Source organism: Ochotona princeps, chromosome 5 (assembly GCF_030435755.1).
Source record: "Ochotona princeps isolate mOchPri1 chromosome 5, mOchPri1.hap1, whole genome shotgun sequence".
Classification (NCBI taxonomy): Eukaryota; Metazoa; Chordata; class Mammalia; order Lagomorpha; family Ochotonidae; genus Ochotona; species Ochotona princeps.
In genome coordinates, this window is record NC_080836.1 from 78,184,853 (window position 1) to 78,201,022 (window position 16,170).

At 48.8% G+C, this 16,170-nt stretch overlaps 1 protein-coding gene across 1 annotated transcript in view; it reads right to left on the bottom strand.

Moving 5' to 3' along the window:
• Nucleotides 1-7,163: 7,163 nt before the first annotated feature.
• The window catches only part of RAPH1 (Ras association (RalGDS/AF-6) and pleckstrin homology domains 1), an 89,364-nt gene continuing 80,357 nt past the window's right edge, over nt 7,164-16,170 (bottom strand). Inside the window, exons 11-14 of the mRNA XM_058664892.1 lie at nt 13,864-13,962; nt 13,172-13,292; nt 11,997-12,139; nt 7,164-9,506 (exon numbers count right to left, since the gene is read on the bottom strand). Coding sequence (XP_058520875.1) covers nt 7,521-9,506; nt 11,997-12,139; nt 13,172-13,292; nt 13,864-13,962 — 2,349 coding nt within the window. The 3' untranslated portion in view covers nt 7,164-7,520. The remainder of the gene's footprint in view (nt 9,507-11,996; nt 12,140-13,171; nt 13,293-13,863; nt 13,963-16,170) is intronic.

The window sequence follows — 16,170 nt, forward strand, 5'->3', positions numbered from 1 at the left end:
CTCAGACAGGTGCTGTTCTCATTTCCTGTTGCACAAGAAGTTAACTTCGTGTATCCCTGAAGGTTGGGGGGAGCAGACCTCCTCCTCGTCCTCCTTGGCTGTTGTGCTTCCCCTTGGTGGCTGGGCTACACAGCTGTGCTTTCTATGGAGTAAATTAAGATTTTTTTCTGTTTGGGAGGCATCAAAATGGAGATTGTTTTTCATTTTATTTTAGCAGGTGACCTCTCTGCACTAAGAACAATCTTTTTTCCTCTATCTTTTCCATGGGCCTGTTTTCACACCTTACATTTGAAAGGGTTTCATGGAATTGGCAGGTGACTGCTCAGTCTTCGGGAAGAGTGGGCACCTGTTCACTTACGGACTTCACTGGCCAGGAGCTCTTGAGTGGTGTGCAAGTGATTGTTGAGCCCCACCCCCACCCACCTCGAATCTTTTAGAGCAGGTGAGATTTTAGCACTGGGTTGTCTGGTTTGATGATATTTTGTTTCTGAGGAACTGCGGACAGTAACAGAGCACCTGGTCAGAACCCAGTATTCTTCCCTGCACAACTGTCTTAAGTAAACGTGCACTTAAGTTTTCTTTAAAAATAATTCTTGATGTTTTTAGGAATATACTTGAAAAGATATGCCATGTTTGATAAATGCCCTCCAACTATTCAGACTACTTAAAGGACTGTATTAAGTGCAACTTAGTGAAAGTTATCATTTACTCCTTCCAGAACTACTCCAACTTTTGCATAAGGTCTGTGTAGCAAAACTATCCCATGAGTTGAGCAGGAGCGCAGGAAGCAGCCTTCGAGAGCCTTACTGAAGTTATTACATGCAGGCATGGAGCCCATTCATCTTTTAAGTTGGCTTTATGCTGATCTTTGTTCCTATTGAGTATCATAATTCTAAAATTATGAAACTACAGGGCCTAGCTGTGAATAAGTGATCCTTGCTAAATAAGGTTTTTGTAAAAAAAGAAAACAAAACTTATTTTCACATTAAACTGAAACCTCTTTTGCAACTTCAGGATTCTACAGAAAAGCAGTTTTTAATCATATTTCTGTCCATGTACCTTTTTTTTTTTTTTTTTTAAGAAAACGGTTTACAAAAAGGAATGTCAGTTGTGACCTGGCCAGTTGTGCTTTCTAGCTCCCGGGAGAGTTCACTGTCCAAATCATTCAGGAAGGCCGAGGGAGCAGCCGCCAGTCATGTTTCTCTTGTGTGCCATTGAGCCACCTCCAGATGAGTGGGGCAACATTCACTTTTTAATTTTTTAATTGTATTTGGGATTGGTTATTGCTGTGTACTAAAATGACCTAAATAAAAATCCCAGAAAGTATATTTAGATGTCTAGCGAAGTTATTCACATAAGCCACCTTGTCATGCCCACCTCCTCTGTGCGTCTTACCTCTCGGAGCTCCCTCAGTCAGGTAACCGGGATACTGTGGTGTGTGTGAACACTGCCATTCAGGTTTTAAAGGAAGGCTGAGAGGGATTTTTCTCCAACTTCCAAACACGAAAGTTTTAGACATAAGAACAGCCTGGGTTCAGAGACGCTGACTATCTAGTCTTCTGTTGGCCTTTGCTTGGCCCCCTTTGGGTTACTTTGGAATTTACACCTCCAGAGGAAATGTTCTGTGGGTTTCTGGTGGGGTGAAGGTAAGAGCTCTGATTCCATGCTTTTGTCGGCCTGTGCTCACAGTACAGACCCTTCCTCCAGCTTTCACAACCAGAAAGGACTGGCGGATGGTTTCCATGGATGGAAATGGAGTATGCAAGCACACATACCATGACACTGGCAACTCAGTGCATGTTTTGACCCCAGAACACGGAAACAAAGCATCCCTTTTTTTCTGCTACTTTTTACTAGTTGTACTTTATTTGAAGAAAAAACTCCTTAGTGTATCATTTCTGAATCACTAATAAATATTTAGTAGCCTAAGCTCCCCAGTTTGTTGGCATTAACTAAACTATCCTTCAAAGTTAACAAGTAGAACACATCAAACTAGTTTATTCATGTTTACACTTGATTTGTTCTTATTGTACAGTTTATACTTAGGTACCCGAACATAAACAAAATTATAAATGGTGCCGATCCACACACACCCTCCTCAAAGTCCCCGCGTTTGAATGAATTCTATTGTTTGGTGTTTATTATTAGTTAAGGACTGGGCAAGCTGACATAATGCAAACATGTAACCGGAAAACAAACTTAGGCTGACTGTACGACCACTGTCCCAAGTCATTACAATAGTTTACTGACAGGAACTGGCAAGAGTCACTTGAAAAATAACTTCATTCAGCAGAACAAAAACATGGTCAGTAGTACTGAATTTCTCATATATTTCTCTCTCTATTTATATATTGGTATCTGTTAGCTCTGCACAATAGGGAGCAAGGCACATAATGAAATGAGAGCATACATCTATGCGAGGAAAACAGTGGAGCCGAGAAAAACGCGAGCTGCTTCACTGAGCTGCGCACGAGCCTTTGAGCCACGTCCTCTCTGTGACAGAGTCCCAGTTATCTTTCTCATGCTTTAGAAGTCTCCTACACTGTTTATGGCAAAGCTACCACATCCAGGAAGTCAGGGTGAGCCTGGACACTCTTTAAAAAGAACAAACAAAACAATTAGGGCAGGAATGGAGGCAGGAGCAACCCCAGTTAATGTGCAATTTTCCTTTAAAAACAGTAAACAGGGTTTTTACAATGCTTAGCACGAGCTAATAATCTTTTACCTTAAATGTAAGTAAAATCATTTGAAACATTCCAGTCGATGCTTATTTTCTAGGATTATTTACAAGAAAAAAATTCAGGAGCTGGGCAGTCATGATAAATGGCAATTTTTGGTATTAGGTTACAACAAACTTAACAGAGGACAGTCTCCAAAAGGTAGGCTTTGTTTCATTTCATTTTCCCCTTAAGTGCTGTAAACATGCTTTTCCAAAGCCCAGGAAGACGCCAAGCCTTCACTAATCCAGAGCCTGGCGTTGGAAGCCACCGCTGTGACAGTCACTTCTCAACTCAGCTGGGACTGCGCAGTGCCCACAGTCACCGGGCCGAGTCTCTCCTCAGCGTCTTTGGTTAAAAGCAGCCAGCCCGCCGCCCCCACGTCCTAGCAGGAACACTCTCCTTCCTTTGCCTCCATTAGCACCTCAAAGTGTGTGTGTGCGTGTGCATGTTTAATGCTATTCCTCTGAGAGTTCAAGGCACTGGGGATTACAGCAAAGGGTTTCTGTTGAAAACTATTAAAATTAAGCCAGTTAGAATCCTCTCCCCTTCAAATATTATTAAGTACATTTTGCTTATTTAGGAACAGATTCTACAGCTGGATTGCAGATTTCTTTTATAGACAAGGACAGGCAAGAACTAAGCACCTTTTTTTTTGAGTGTCAGACTAAGCAAGGTGCTGAAATGTTCTCACTAGATCTTACGTTCACCTTAAGTCTGTGCCATGTTTAATGTTCTGCCTGAGCGTGTCTGGCTCAGCTCCAGCTTTGTGGGAGGTCACACACTGCACAGGGACCGGGATACCCTGCTTTGTTTATACAACTGATGTAAAGGATACAAAACACAGTGCCAAAAGTTACCTGTAGGCTGAGGGGATTACTGTGGTAGAGAAACAGGCGTCTTCTCAAGTGTTAAGCCCGTGTAATCGCCCATGGTCACCACGCAGTCATACAGGGTCACTGGGGTCAGCCTAACCTTGAATAAAGTCTGAGGGCATCTGTTACGTATCTGTTAGCTCTGAGGGTATTTGCCAAAATCTGATCCTCTACTAAAATGGCAATGGTTTTTTTCACTTAGGAAGAACTACCTTGCTTTTGCAACATCAAACTGCTTTTAGTTGAGCAACAGGTGACAGGAGCCTGCCCTACGCCATCACCTGAAGCACTGCGCAGGCTAACAGCACGCGCCTGCTGGACCAGCGCAGCAGAGTCTGAAGCTTCACCTGGACACACAGTCCCTATTTTCCTCTTCATAGCTGTCACTCTACTGAAACTACTGTAACCCCCAATTTTGTTTCTAGTGACAAGCAGGGCCACAGCAGGTGGCCCAGGATGACCGTGGATGACCGTGGGCGAGCACAGCACCTTGATTTAGCGGGGAGTACTGCAGCCTCGGTGCTGCATACTTTATCTGACATCCTGAGGACAGTCTAGTAACTTTCTCTTGGTTGGGCATATTCCTCACTTTACACATTTCCGGGAACTATTAAAAACATTCTTGATAGTTGTGTGGATAAGTGTATAAACTTTAAGAACACTGAGAATTACAGCCGCTAAGGAAAAGTGTTGGAATTTGAGTAGCAAAAGCCAGGCCACTACAGTGAATTCTGTAGTCTTTTACCACCGAGAACCTGAAGTGAGCTGTTCTATTAACCAAGAGCAGGTTCAGAATTGGTACCAAAACTTTTAAGCATAGAGTGGTCCAATTTCTGAATTATCTCTGGTAAAAATCAGAGGTGTCACTAAGCAGATTGCTAGCTCCAGTAGGCCGCTGCTGGTACTGCTCTCAGCAGCACGAACTGGTCCGCACCATTCACCTGTCACCACAGCCATGCTGGCTGTCCTGCTTTGCTGCTGGGGCCTGCAGCAGCCGGGCAGGGCGGCAGCGACAGAAGGCACAGTGCCGGGGATTTCTGGCAGTGGGTTTTCCAGAGTAGAAAAGTTACAGAAATTCAGATAATTCTGACTGCATCCCAGGTGGCATGGTACAGCAGGCTGGCATCGCGTATCTGAGGGCTGTTTTGGATCCGGCTGCTCTGCTGCTGATCCAGCTCCCTGCTAGGGCACCCGACGAGGCAAGAAGTGATGGTGCAGGTGGGCCACCTAGATGGAGTTCCCGGCCCTCACTTCAACCCGCACAGCCCTGGCACTTGGGGAGTGAACCAGCAACTGGAAGATCTTTGTCTCTGCTTTTCAAACAAAATCTTTCAAAAAAAATTTTTTTTTTATTGGAAAGTCAGATATATAGGGAGGAGAGACGGAGAAGATCTTCCATCGGTTGAGTTCACTCCCCAAGTGGCCTCAATGGCTAAAGCTACGCTGATCTGAAGCCAGGAGCTGCTTCTGGGTCTCCAATGTGGTTGCAGGGTCCCAAGGCTTTGGGCCGTCCTCAACTGCTTTCCCAGGCCACAAGCATGGAGGTAAATGGTAAGCAGGCCACCAGGATTAGAACCAGTGACCATATGGGATCCTGGCATGTGCAAGGCAAGGACTTTAGCCACTCGGCTACTGCGCCAGGCCCAAAAGATCTTAAAACACATACACATACTCCAGCAGCCACCCAAATTACAAACCACTAGGAAGTAAAACATCAGAAGCATAATGTAAGATCTCATTTTGATTTTGGGTTCCGTTTGACATATAATAAAACAGTTCTTTCCATCTCTGCTGAAACAAAGGTACAGCGCACTCCCAGACAAGGCCCGAGACTCCGATTAAGCGTCTCTGGCCCTGCTGTCCCTTTGAGCAGCACTAATGCTCACAGCCTGCCAGCTCTTCCCGGGAAAATGTACCAGAGGCATCAGTTCAGGTGCTGGTCACCAGAATTGGCATAAGCAAGAACTTCCACTGTACCAGAAACTCACATCGTGCGTGAAAGGTGGGGGGCACACGAGTGTTCTCCCCTCAAGGAAAGCTCAGGCTATCTGGCTACACGTGAAGAAAAAGCCCCGCATCAAACTGGTAAGCCCAGATCCCTAGAAGAGAGCTGGATATCTAAGAAGCAGGCTTCATGCTGGCACCCACTCCTACCTTGCAGACACGGGCGACCCCCAGAACCGGGAAGCTGCAGGCAGGCTTTGAGCTCGGCAGTCCACTCAAGGTCACTCGTGCGGCTGCGCGTGTGCAAGTGGACAAGCAGGCATGCTCCAGGTGACCTCCTGAGGGTATCAGCACAGTGCATGACAGTTCTGTGCCCAACCTGAGAGCCTGAGCGAACAGACCCGAAGCAGCAGAGCTTTCAGCGGCCGCCCAGTGGCGTCTCCTGCTCCTCACACACATCTTGCCCAGCAGCTGAGGTGCCACGTGTACCCTGTGGTGGGCTTCCTTGGGCAAGAGTGCCAGGGACTGGCACAACCTGCAACTATTCCCACCCACCAGCCCCTGCCTCTCCGGCATTCCTTTTCCAAAGAGTGATCCTTCACACAGGCACAGGTTTTAGCACCAGCTGTGCCCGTCCCTAGCAGGTGGGGCAGCCAGTTTTTAGTTTCCCGTTTAAGAGCTGCTCCAAGATCGCATTTTATTCCTGTCGGTTTATTACAAGCTGAAAAGACTGCACATTTCTTTCATGTACCAAGGAAAATTCATAGGAAGAAAAAAAAAGAATGAATATGGCATGAAGCAGAGTGTCACTGGTGCCCTGGAGCCCTTGCCTGCCCGCCTGCAGCATCACCCACTGCCCCCAGACAAGCGGGCGCTGTTGTCACAGCATCAGTAACCTGGACAAGCTGGTAACCAGCCTGCAGCCAGCAGAGGGCCTGGTAGCCCTGCAGTTACAGACCTATGGCTGCAGCTGTTACAAATGCCTGTTCTTTAAACCCTGCCAGTCCAATAATGAATCACTTTGTATTACATATTCCACCCCATACCTGTTTGATTAGCAGCTCTTGTACAGAGCCTTCTTTGTAGTCTTTCTTACCTGCTTCTGGAGAGCAACACGGAAAAGCACAGGGATTTCAGAAGGTGACTGTTCTTCCTAATGCTGGGTCACAGATTTGTCTAATTCCTATACCCATTGGCTACAGATTCCTACCCACTGCAACGCCTAGCTAAGGTACACACTGTTAGGACTGCAGCTGGTAACCCCCGGACACGTGAGACACAGCCTAGGAGGGTTACTGTGCATCCAGACGGGGACCATGGCCCGGACCCCGCAGTGCTGCCAGGGAACTGCTGAAGGGCGCGCACTACGCCGGGGATGCAGGCAGCCTCGGCCCGTGGGATCACCTGTAAGCACAACCAACCACACGGGGCTCCCACACTGTGTCCCCATTCTGTGAAGCTGAGTCTTCCTGAATAAAGTGCCCCTTTATGTACACCAATCAAGTGTCAAGTACGTCTAACTTCAGGCAGTGCTGGGGAAAAACACACAAGCCCTGTAGCTACACCAGACTGGTGGCTCTCACAACATGTAACCCTGACTTACAGAACACACGCCATGCACGAGGCTGCACGGACAGACAATGGACAGCAGAAGTAGTTTTTGGTCCAATCCTTATGACAGATCAATGAAATCATCTAGGACAGAACACACCCCCCCCTTTCCATGCCTCTTCAAACCAAAATACACAGAACTCACTTCTCAAACTAGGAGAGAAAAGAAATAAATAGAATCTCTGTGCACGCTCTATATACACATATATGTATACATACATACATACACAGACTATAGTGTGTGTGTACACACACGCACGGCTGGACACTACCTGAATAACATCACAGCAGGAGCCTGTCAACAGCGAAGTCGGGCGCCCAGGTGAGCTCACGGGAGCACTGATGCCAGACGCCCTGGGATGGGGTCCCCGGGCTACCAGTCTCTGGAGAGCTTGGTGTTCTGGTCTCTCTTGGGCGGGGCGGGGGGCGGCCCTCTCCGCAGTGTCGCGTAGCCCGGTATGTGACTGCCCCCGCAGCCCGCCTTCTGTTGCTCGCTCAGCAGCTCGGGGGGCGGCGGGGGCAGCGCCATGTCATCCATGGTGGCTGTGGGTTCTGCTCTGGACACGCGCGAGGACGACAGCGAGCCGTGCCGGGTGATGGACTTCCTCTGCAGTGTCCTGTTGAGGTCCGCCAGGAAGCCAGGCTGCACAGTAAGGCTGGCCTTGGGCGACGTGGGCACTTGGGGGGCAGCTGCGGGAGCCGGCGGGGGCGGCTCCACGGCCTCGGCCTGGGTGAGGCGGGTGCTGTCGTTGCGTTTGGGCCGCGTGGGCGGAGGGGCCTTCTTGACCGATGACTTGGACCACGGCTGTGGCTGGGGGTTGACGACGGCCACTTTGGGGGAGGTACTCCCCGCGAATAACCCAGGGATCTCTATTGGGGGCGGAGGCAGCTCGATTTCAGGGGGTGGCGGTGGGAAGTCGGAGTCGGAGGGAGGAGAAGGAAACTCCACCACGGGGTCCTTGCTGCGCGCACCCGTGGCCGAGGCTCTGGCGGGCGCGCCGCCGGGGTGCAGAGCGCCGGGAAGGTGAACCCCGGCAAGATGGAGTTTGCCCGGCTTTGGGGGCGCTGCTGGAGGCACCCCCGACTCCTTGCCGGGAGGGCCCGGCTCCGCGGCCGAGGCGAACTTGCTGACCAGGCTGTCCACGGAGGGCCGCTTGGGCTCGGCCTGCTCTCCGACAGCGCCGGACTTAATGCTGGAGTTGCGCTGGGGGGTCGGGGGTGGCTTCTTCCCACCGGGGCTGGAGGTCTTACCGGGCTTTTTGCCCGGAGATCCGCTTTTGTCGGGGGTGGGAGAAGCGGCGGGTGGAGGCGGCGGCGTTGGCGCTGGCGGGGGAGGCGGCGGCGGGAACACCAGGCTGCTCTCCGGGGGCGGCGGCGGGAAATCCGGAGACGGGACCGGGGCGGCGCTGGGCTGCCACTTGGGCTTTGCTTTCACAGCAGGAGGGGACTGCGGCCCCGAGGGGGCCTTTCCGGGCTGAGGGTCCGCCGGCGGCGGCGGTGGCGGCGGTGGGAACTGGCTGGCCAGCTGCCTGACCAGCGAGGGCGCGGGCGACAGCGGGGAGGGAGGGGGCTTCCCGCCGAAGCTCTGCTGCTTGGGTAACGTTGGAGGGGGGCCTGGGGCCGGAGGGGTGGGTGGGCAGGGCGGGTGGGGGGCGGGGAAAGGCGGCTGTTTTTTCGCTGGGGGCACTGGGGGCGTCGGGGTAGGTGTTGGGGGCGCGGCTTGCGTGGCAGGGGGTGGCACTGTCTTGGTGCTGTGTGGAGGGATGGTCACCAGGGGCTTGGGGGGCGCTTGAGGAGGGAGGGTCGCTGGCATGACAGGAGCTGGGGGAGGCGTTGGAGGGGCTGCCTGAGCAACGTGTTGGACCTGATGGATCTTCAGTGGAGGAGGTGGGGGGCTGAACTGTGGCAGGGACGGGGGACAGGGGGCCGGCTTGAGCTGGGCCATAGCTGAGCCGGGGGTTGGAGGTGGTGGTGGGGGAGGGGGAGGGGGCACAACTCCACTGGGAGGCACCAGGATCTGGGGCTTGGCTGACTGGGAGGCCAGGGTTTGCAAAGGTTGCATGGCGGGTGGGGGTGGGGGCTTAAACAGGGGCCCTGAATGTTGAGAGGCGTTCTGCAGCCTCGTGATGGTGCTGTACTTGACAAACATCGTGGCTGCAGAGCCAGAGGATGAGGCTGACTGACTGGGGAGTGGTGGAGGAGGCGGGGGCGGAGGAGGGGGCGGAGGAGGGGGCGGGGGTGGGGGAGGAGGCAGAGGGGGGGAAGGCTGAGAAGCAGTGTAGGGGGTCACCATCTTGGGTTGTGGGGATAAAGGGGGCATAAGTGAAGTGTAGGGCCGATTCGCAGACTCCATTCTGGCCTACAGGGTGGGGTGGGGAGGGGTTAGGGAGAGAAACAATACACAGGACAGTTACCAAGGTAAGCTTTGACTGTCTGAAGGCAAAGTAAGGCATCTGAGACATGCAGGACCCGACGTGAGGTTGCTGATCAGAGGGACAGGGTCTGAAGGCTGAAACCTGAGGCCTTGGGCAAGATGCACACGGGGACGTTCTGCTACATCCACAAGCCTCCTAGGAAACGGGCCTGCCTCACCCTCCAGGACAACGTCCTGCTCTAAGCTCCTCCTGGGTCCCTGCTGCCCTCCGGCTGGGGGAGCTGTGACCGCCCCAGTCCACCTTCCAGTCAGGTCGTGAGTGGTCGTGGTCGGGCAGACCAAGGCGCTGGGTTAGGAGCAGGCAGAGCAGAGGCCTCACCAACAGCAAGGACGGTGTGCAGTCACACGGAGACAAACGAGGTCCCTGTCCACCCATGGGGCAGTGATACTCGCATCACCGTGCATGAAAACTGGCAGTGCAAGTACGGGTGGTGGGGGGAGGGCTAGTTTACGTTTGTTTTACTGGAAAACACATAAAGGAATGCTTTGTCAACACTATAGCAGTGGATCGTAAAATACAGAAAAAGCCAGAAGATGAGAGGAAACTAGAGCATGAGAGATCTGGCAGACAGCAGAGCGCTCATCGACCCCAGGTGCCCTGGCACTGCCGAAATGCCCCGTGGTGATGAGGTTCATGCACAACTGTAGTCCAAGGACCTTCAAAGAATGGAAAGGGAGGACCGGTTCTTTCAGGATTTCTGAACAAACTTCAGGGAACCCGAGGAAACCATTTGTTTAAAAAGAGAATGGCATCTGATTAGCAAGGAAAACACTGAGGTTAGTAAACTAGGAGGCTCAGGATGGGGCTAGGCCCGGATGCCCACCAGGACACTCACATTTCCTTAAAGAGACACAGCAAGGTAAAAGCATTAGTCTGTAAGATCCGGTTAAGGGAGTCACCCAGGTTAATGTGTTTCCAGAGAAGAGCCCCTGACCTTAACTTGACCCTGTCTTGGCTGCTTCGGGGGTGCGGACCTTAGCTGTGCTGGCCTTCTCACTTGACACCTGAGCCTGAGGTAATGGGAGAAACAGAGGAGTCAGGACACAACCACACAACAGCGCTGCACCCAGCGGGGCCGCGCATCCCAACTCCGTGCCGCTGGGCGGCACCCCTGCGCACGGAGGGCCCTGTGTGCCTCGGCCTTGGCAGTAACAGGTGTGCAGCTCCATGCTTTAAAGGGCACGGATCTCACCCACAAATACTTTGCTAAGCCAGAGATTTTCTTTAGGCAAAACAATGAGTAAACCAGCTTCTCCAAGTATGTCCTTGGAATATTGGCTCCATCCCACCTGATTCCACGGGAGGAGAGGGAGACAGCTAGCTGTCTGAAGTCCTGAGTATCAGGCAGTTGAAATGCCAGCCCTGTGAGAACTGAGGTCATCAGAAGCAATTCTCAGATACTCGCTTCTGAATGAACCGCAACTGAGGGCTCTCCAGCCTCTGCAGGCCCAGGCCAATCAACCTCTGCAGAATGAAAGGACACATTTATTTAATAAAGAAGTTTAAGTGTCCCTTCCATTCTCATTTGTTAATGTATCTGTATAAGTGACTTGGACCAAAAGTATTTGTATAAGTGACTTGGACTTGGACCAATCAAGACAATTACTGGGGAGAAGAAATCACCCTACCAGGCCAGGGGTGCTCTTGCATAATGCAATGGCGACTGCGGCCAGGACAGACAGCGTTTCTCAAGAAACAGATTAAAGCTCAGCTTATTTTGTTGCAAAAAAAAAAAAAGGAAAGAAAGAAATGCATACATAGAAGGGGTCTTTCAAAGTTTTAAGATAAAACTGGATATTATGAAAAAATGTAATTTCAAATATTTTTGCAACAAAATAAACTACCTTTTAATTCTGTTTTGCATGAACCTGAAGACTCACTGCACTGAACCAATGACTGCCATTTCTCAATGAGCCTCAGAAAGCTGGAGCTGTCACACAGCAATACAGTCCTACACTAATTACCTTCATCCTTCAACGTCACTGAAGTTCTGGATTCCAACATAGTAAGTGTTCTGATTTGAATTTAGTTTTTTCCATACAACATACCGAAAACCCATCAAAAGGGATGTAATGCCACAAAAAAGATAAAAGGAAGAATATGTCTGAATAAATTAAAGTAATTATGAATAAAAATTTAGGCAGCTTCTCCAGTGCGTATTTAGGTCACTGGCACTACCCATCTAAATAAGGGAGTTAGGCTTGCTAGAGAGAGCTCAGGGCATTTGGGTCCACAGGCAAAGGTTCACTTCCCAGGGGAAGTCAGCTCAGCAGGCCTCTCACACATTTCACTGAGAAAACTTAAGGTTTAACTGAAATGGATTCAAAAACAAAACAAAGAAAGAAGAAGGTAGCCAATTAAATGCTGGATGTGTAATGTGCCAGGTCTGTCTAGGTGAAGAAAAGACAGGCTACCTTGCTGGACTCCTCCAGCTGCGTGCCCCGCTTCCAGGCCTCGGAGAAGATGGAGCTCACAGTGCTCTGCGACCGCACGTGTCCTGCGGGCTGCGTGTCAGAGACTCCACTGTCCGACTGGTTGGAGTGGTTTGACTGCGACTCTGTGGACAAGAGTTTTCAAAAATATAATGGAGTCTGTCAGCATTCTAACAGTATGAATACAGACGTGCAGCGCTCTTACCAAGGACAAATGCCATTTACAACAATAACAGACTCATTTTACTCAATACATTCCTGATCAACACAGCCAGTATTTTCCACTAGAAAATGACAAACCTCAGATGCTTTTTACATAGTTCACCACAAAAGGCTGACAGTTACAATAAAGGAGTCACTTTACTGGTATCCTGTTGCACAAAATAACTTCTAACAAGTTAGGAAATTTATGAACCATCAATGGAGGAGGAAATGTTTTCAATCGCAAGGCTTTGGGCCGTCCTCGACTGCTTTCCCAGGCCACAAGCACAGAGCTGAGAGAAGTGGGGCCGTTGGGATTAGAACCAGCACCCATATGGATCGCAGCACGTTCAAGGCGAGGACTTTAGCCGGGCCCCTGATTTACACTGAGTCTGCCCCACACTTCATCCCAGGATATGAATGATGCTCTAATGGGAAAAGGCATTATTCCACTTTATAAAAATGGGGACATACTTTAGTTGGTAATTGCCATGTATGTGTACAGATTTTCTCAATCTCTGTCCCTTCAATTTCTTTTTCTACAACCCCGCTTATGGGAAGAGGGTGCAGCAGTTAAGAGGGTGCCGGAAGCCCAGGTGCTGCCCTGGGGGGCCTTGGTCCAAGTTAATGGCTCCACTCCCAGGTCCAGCCTCCTGCTCAGGTGCTCTCCACCTGGGAGACCTGCACGGAGCCTGCTTAAGAGCCCCGCAGTGGATAGAACTCGGGTATGTATGCAAGTATACACTAAGCTGGGTATCTACACTGTACCCCAACTCTTCTCTGAATGCTCAAGATCATGTGCCCGCTAACAAGTAACAACTTTAAAAAGCATCTACTAACTACAATTTAGAAATTGGGAATGGCTTCAAGACCTGAAATGACCAGGCGTGCTCTTAGTCTCTGTGGTGACTTTTGTAAGGTTAAAGTGAAGTGATGCTGCCAAGCATGTGAACTACCTGGGATGCTGGAGGAACTGGATCCTGATTTGATGCTGGAGCTGGATAAGGAAGTCCAGTCATAAGCAGACTCCGTCCTCTTCAGGGCTTCTTGATAGTTCACGTACAGCTGTTTCCCATACTAAAGTGAGGACAGGCAACAATAATTACAGTTGAACTCCACTAGGTAGGTGTGCCACAGAGGGATCAAGTGTGAGGAGGGGACACTGTGCTTGCAGACCGCAAAACATTTTTTATAAGTTATTTTTATTGGAAAGCATTTTTAAATCAATAAATAATAACCTACTTTCATTTTTGCCATTTTGGGAAGTTAACAACACTTGATTCTGATTAGGTTTGTTAAACTTTTTTTTCACCCCAAATTCTTTATCCTCAACTATTCTGGATATTGCACCCCATTGGGTTGGTGAATGATAACTGTTCCAAGTAGTTAATTGAAAAAATTATTTCTCTCTGGCTAAACTTTGTGCAGCACCTCCCTCAAAGAAAAAGAAATCATTATGATGTTATTCAAGCTTTTATCAATAGTATTATTCCACAGATAGTACTGAAGGTTTAATCCTATTACCGAGAAAATCAGACGGCAAACATGAAACTTAGAAAACCAGGCATAATCAGGAAAATTATTACAATAAGCAAAACCTTATCACTAAACATATCTTGGTTCATCAATGAACCAAAAGGAAACTGACCTTGGCAATGCGAATGCCATTGACCCACTGATGCAGTGTTCTCATGTCATCACAGCACAGGTATTTGATATACTGAGATTTCTTCTGGATCTGTGGGTGCTACAGGAGTAAAAGCAAAGTCCAACTAAATCCTTTGGAGAACAAAAGGAAAAAACAGTATCTATCAAAGCTTAATATAACCCTAAAAGGGATTGGGATTGTGGTCTAACAGGTTAAGCTACCACCTCAATGCCAGCAATTCCATATGCTGAACTTTCCAGCTTCCTGCTAATGTGCCAAGGAAAGCAGCAAAGGATGGCCCAAGTCCTTGGGCCCCTGCGGTACGCAGGAGGCCCCAAAGAAGCTCCTGGATCCTGCTCCTAGCCCCAACCACTGCAATCATCTGGGGAGTAAAGCAATGAACGCGAAGGCCTTTTTCTATCTTTCCTCCCCTCTCTTTGCAACTCATTTTTAAAACAGAACCCTTAAATACATACATGCCGTGACAAATCTGTACAGTTTCTTGAGTAATTTTATAAAGTGAACAAGACAGAAATATGTTAAAATTTAGGTCACAACATCCAAGTTACCTTCACATCATGGAAAATCCCTAAATATTCCTTCTGCATTTTAAAGAAAACAAAGTTTATTCCAGTGGATAGTCAGTAGAATTCTCAATCCCTAACACTACAAAAGAGAATGTTTGGTTTTGCTCTGAAAACTCTAGATGAGACAAGATTTTCGGTAAAGTTTCCATGCTTCCTTGGAGCTGAATGACTGGAGCCCGTGGCCACACACACACACGGGCGTGGCTCTACAGTACCCGCTCACTGCCAAACAGCAGGACCACAGCCGGTGCTCTCAGGGGAACAAGCAGCTTCTCAACGGCATCATCTTATTTATTCCAGAATCTACTGTGCTTTTCAGGTGAGGCTCACTTGATCATGGCTACAAAATTCATGTATTAAGAACCAATTTTAGGGTTTCCCCTTGTCCAGTTTTCCGCTGCAAGCATAAAGCTGAGGTGGTTGATTCATCTACTCCATTTTCCATCTTTTTTTGATTAATGCTTTGATTCCTCCATTTTGTTCAGGGGAATCCCCCTTAAACCCTAAGACGGACTATGTCAATCAGTGGACTCTGCACCAGCCTCATCATACCTGGACTGTTGCTGATGATATGTTGGTGCTTCTAATTGATCGAGGTGACGCTCTGCTGGCTCTGCCTACAAACCTGAGAGGGCCTCCCTAAGAGGCGGTTGAACTTGAACTGGACAAGTGGGATGCTGGACTCTGTATGGTGTAAACTTTTAATTAGGGAATCTCAACGGAACTTGAGCTGTGGTTATGCATCAAGGTGAAGGAATTCATGATGGGGGAAGGGTTTGGGGTGAAGGGGGGGGAATCCCAGTACCTATGAAATTGTGTCATGTAATGCAATGTAATTAATGAATAAATGAATATTTAAAAAAATAATAATAAATATATAAAAAAAAAAGAAAAAAAAAAAGAAAAAAAAAAAAAAAAAAAAAAGAACCAATTTTAGGTATTTTAACTTGATGGGGCCTCAACCTTAGGAAGGAAAACACACTTGATTCTCGGTAATGACATGATCACTTCTCTTCTCCCTCTCAAAATTTCTTAGATGGATTTGTTCTACCTGGAACAATTCTTCATTATGTTCAATTATTTTTAAAAAGGAAACTTTAGGGCCCAATGTGTTGACCTAGTGGCTAAAGTCCTTGCCTTGAAAACACCAGGATCCCATATGGGCGCCGGTTCTAATACCTGCAGCCCCGCTTCCCATCCAGCTCCCTGCTTGTGGCCTGGGGAAGCAGTCCAGGACAGCCCAAAGTCTTGGGACCCTGCACCTGCGTGGGAGACCCAGGTGAAGCTCCTGGCTGCTGGCTTCGGATTGGCTCAGCTCCAGCCATTGCGGCCCCTTGGGGAGTGAATCATCAGATTGAAGATCTTCCTCTCTGTCTCTCCTCCTCTCTGTATATCTGACTTTGCAATAAAAAAATAAAATAAATCTTTAAAAAAACACGCTTTAAGAGAATTTAGTTTTCCCAAAACTTTACAACCACATTCTGTTGTTGTGGAAGTCCTAAATGTTCTCAATGCAGCAGGATTAGATGGTCACCAACAGAAGTGAGTAATCACAGATCTCTCACCCTGGTCTATAGTGAGATGGAAAATGTAGCTGCGTTGTCCTGTTCATAGCCTTACAGAGCTCAGCTCTTGTAATAATATCAAAACCATGATCAAAGTCTCACAGAATAGGTCACTAACGAGATCAACAAGTCAATACCGACTAGCTCTCTCTCTT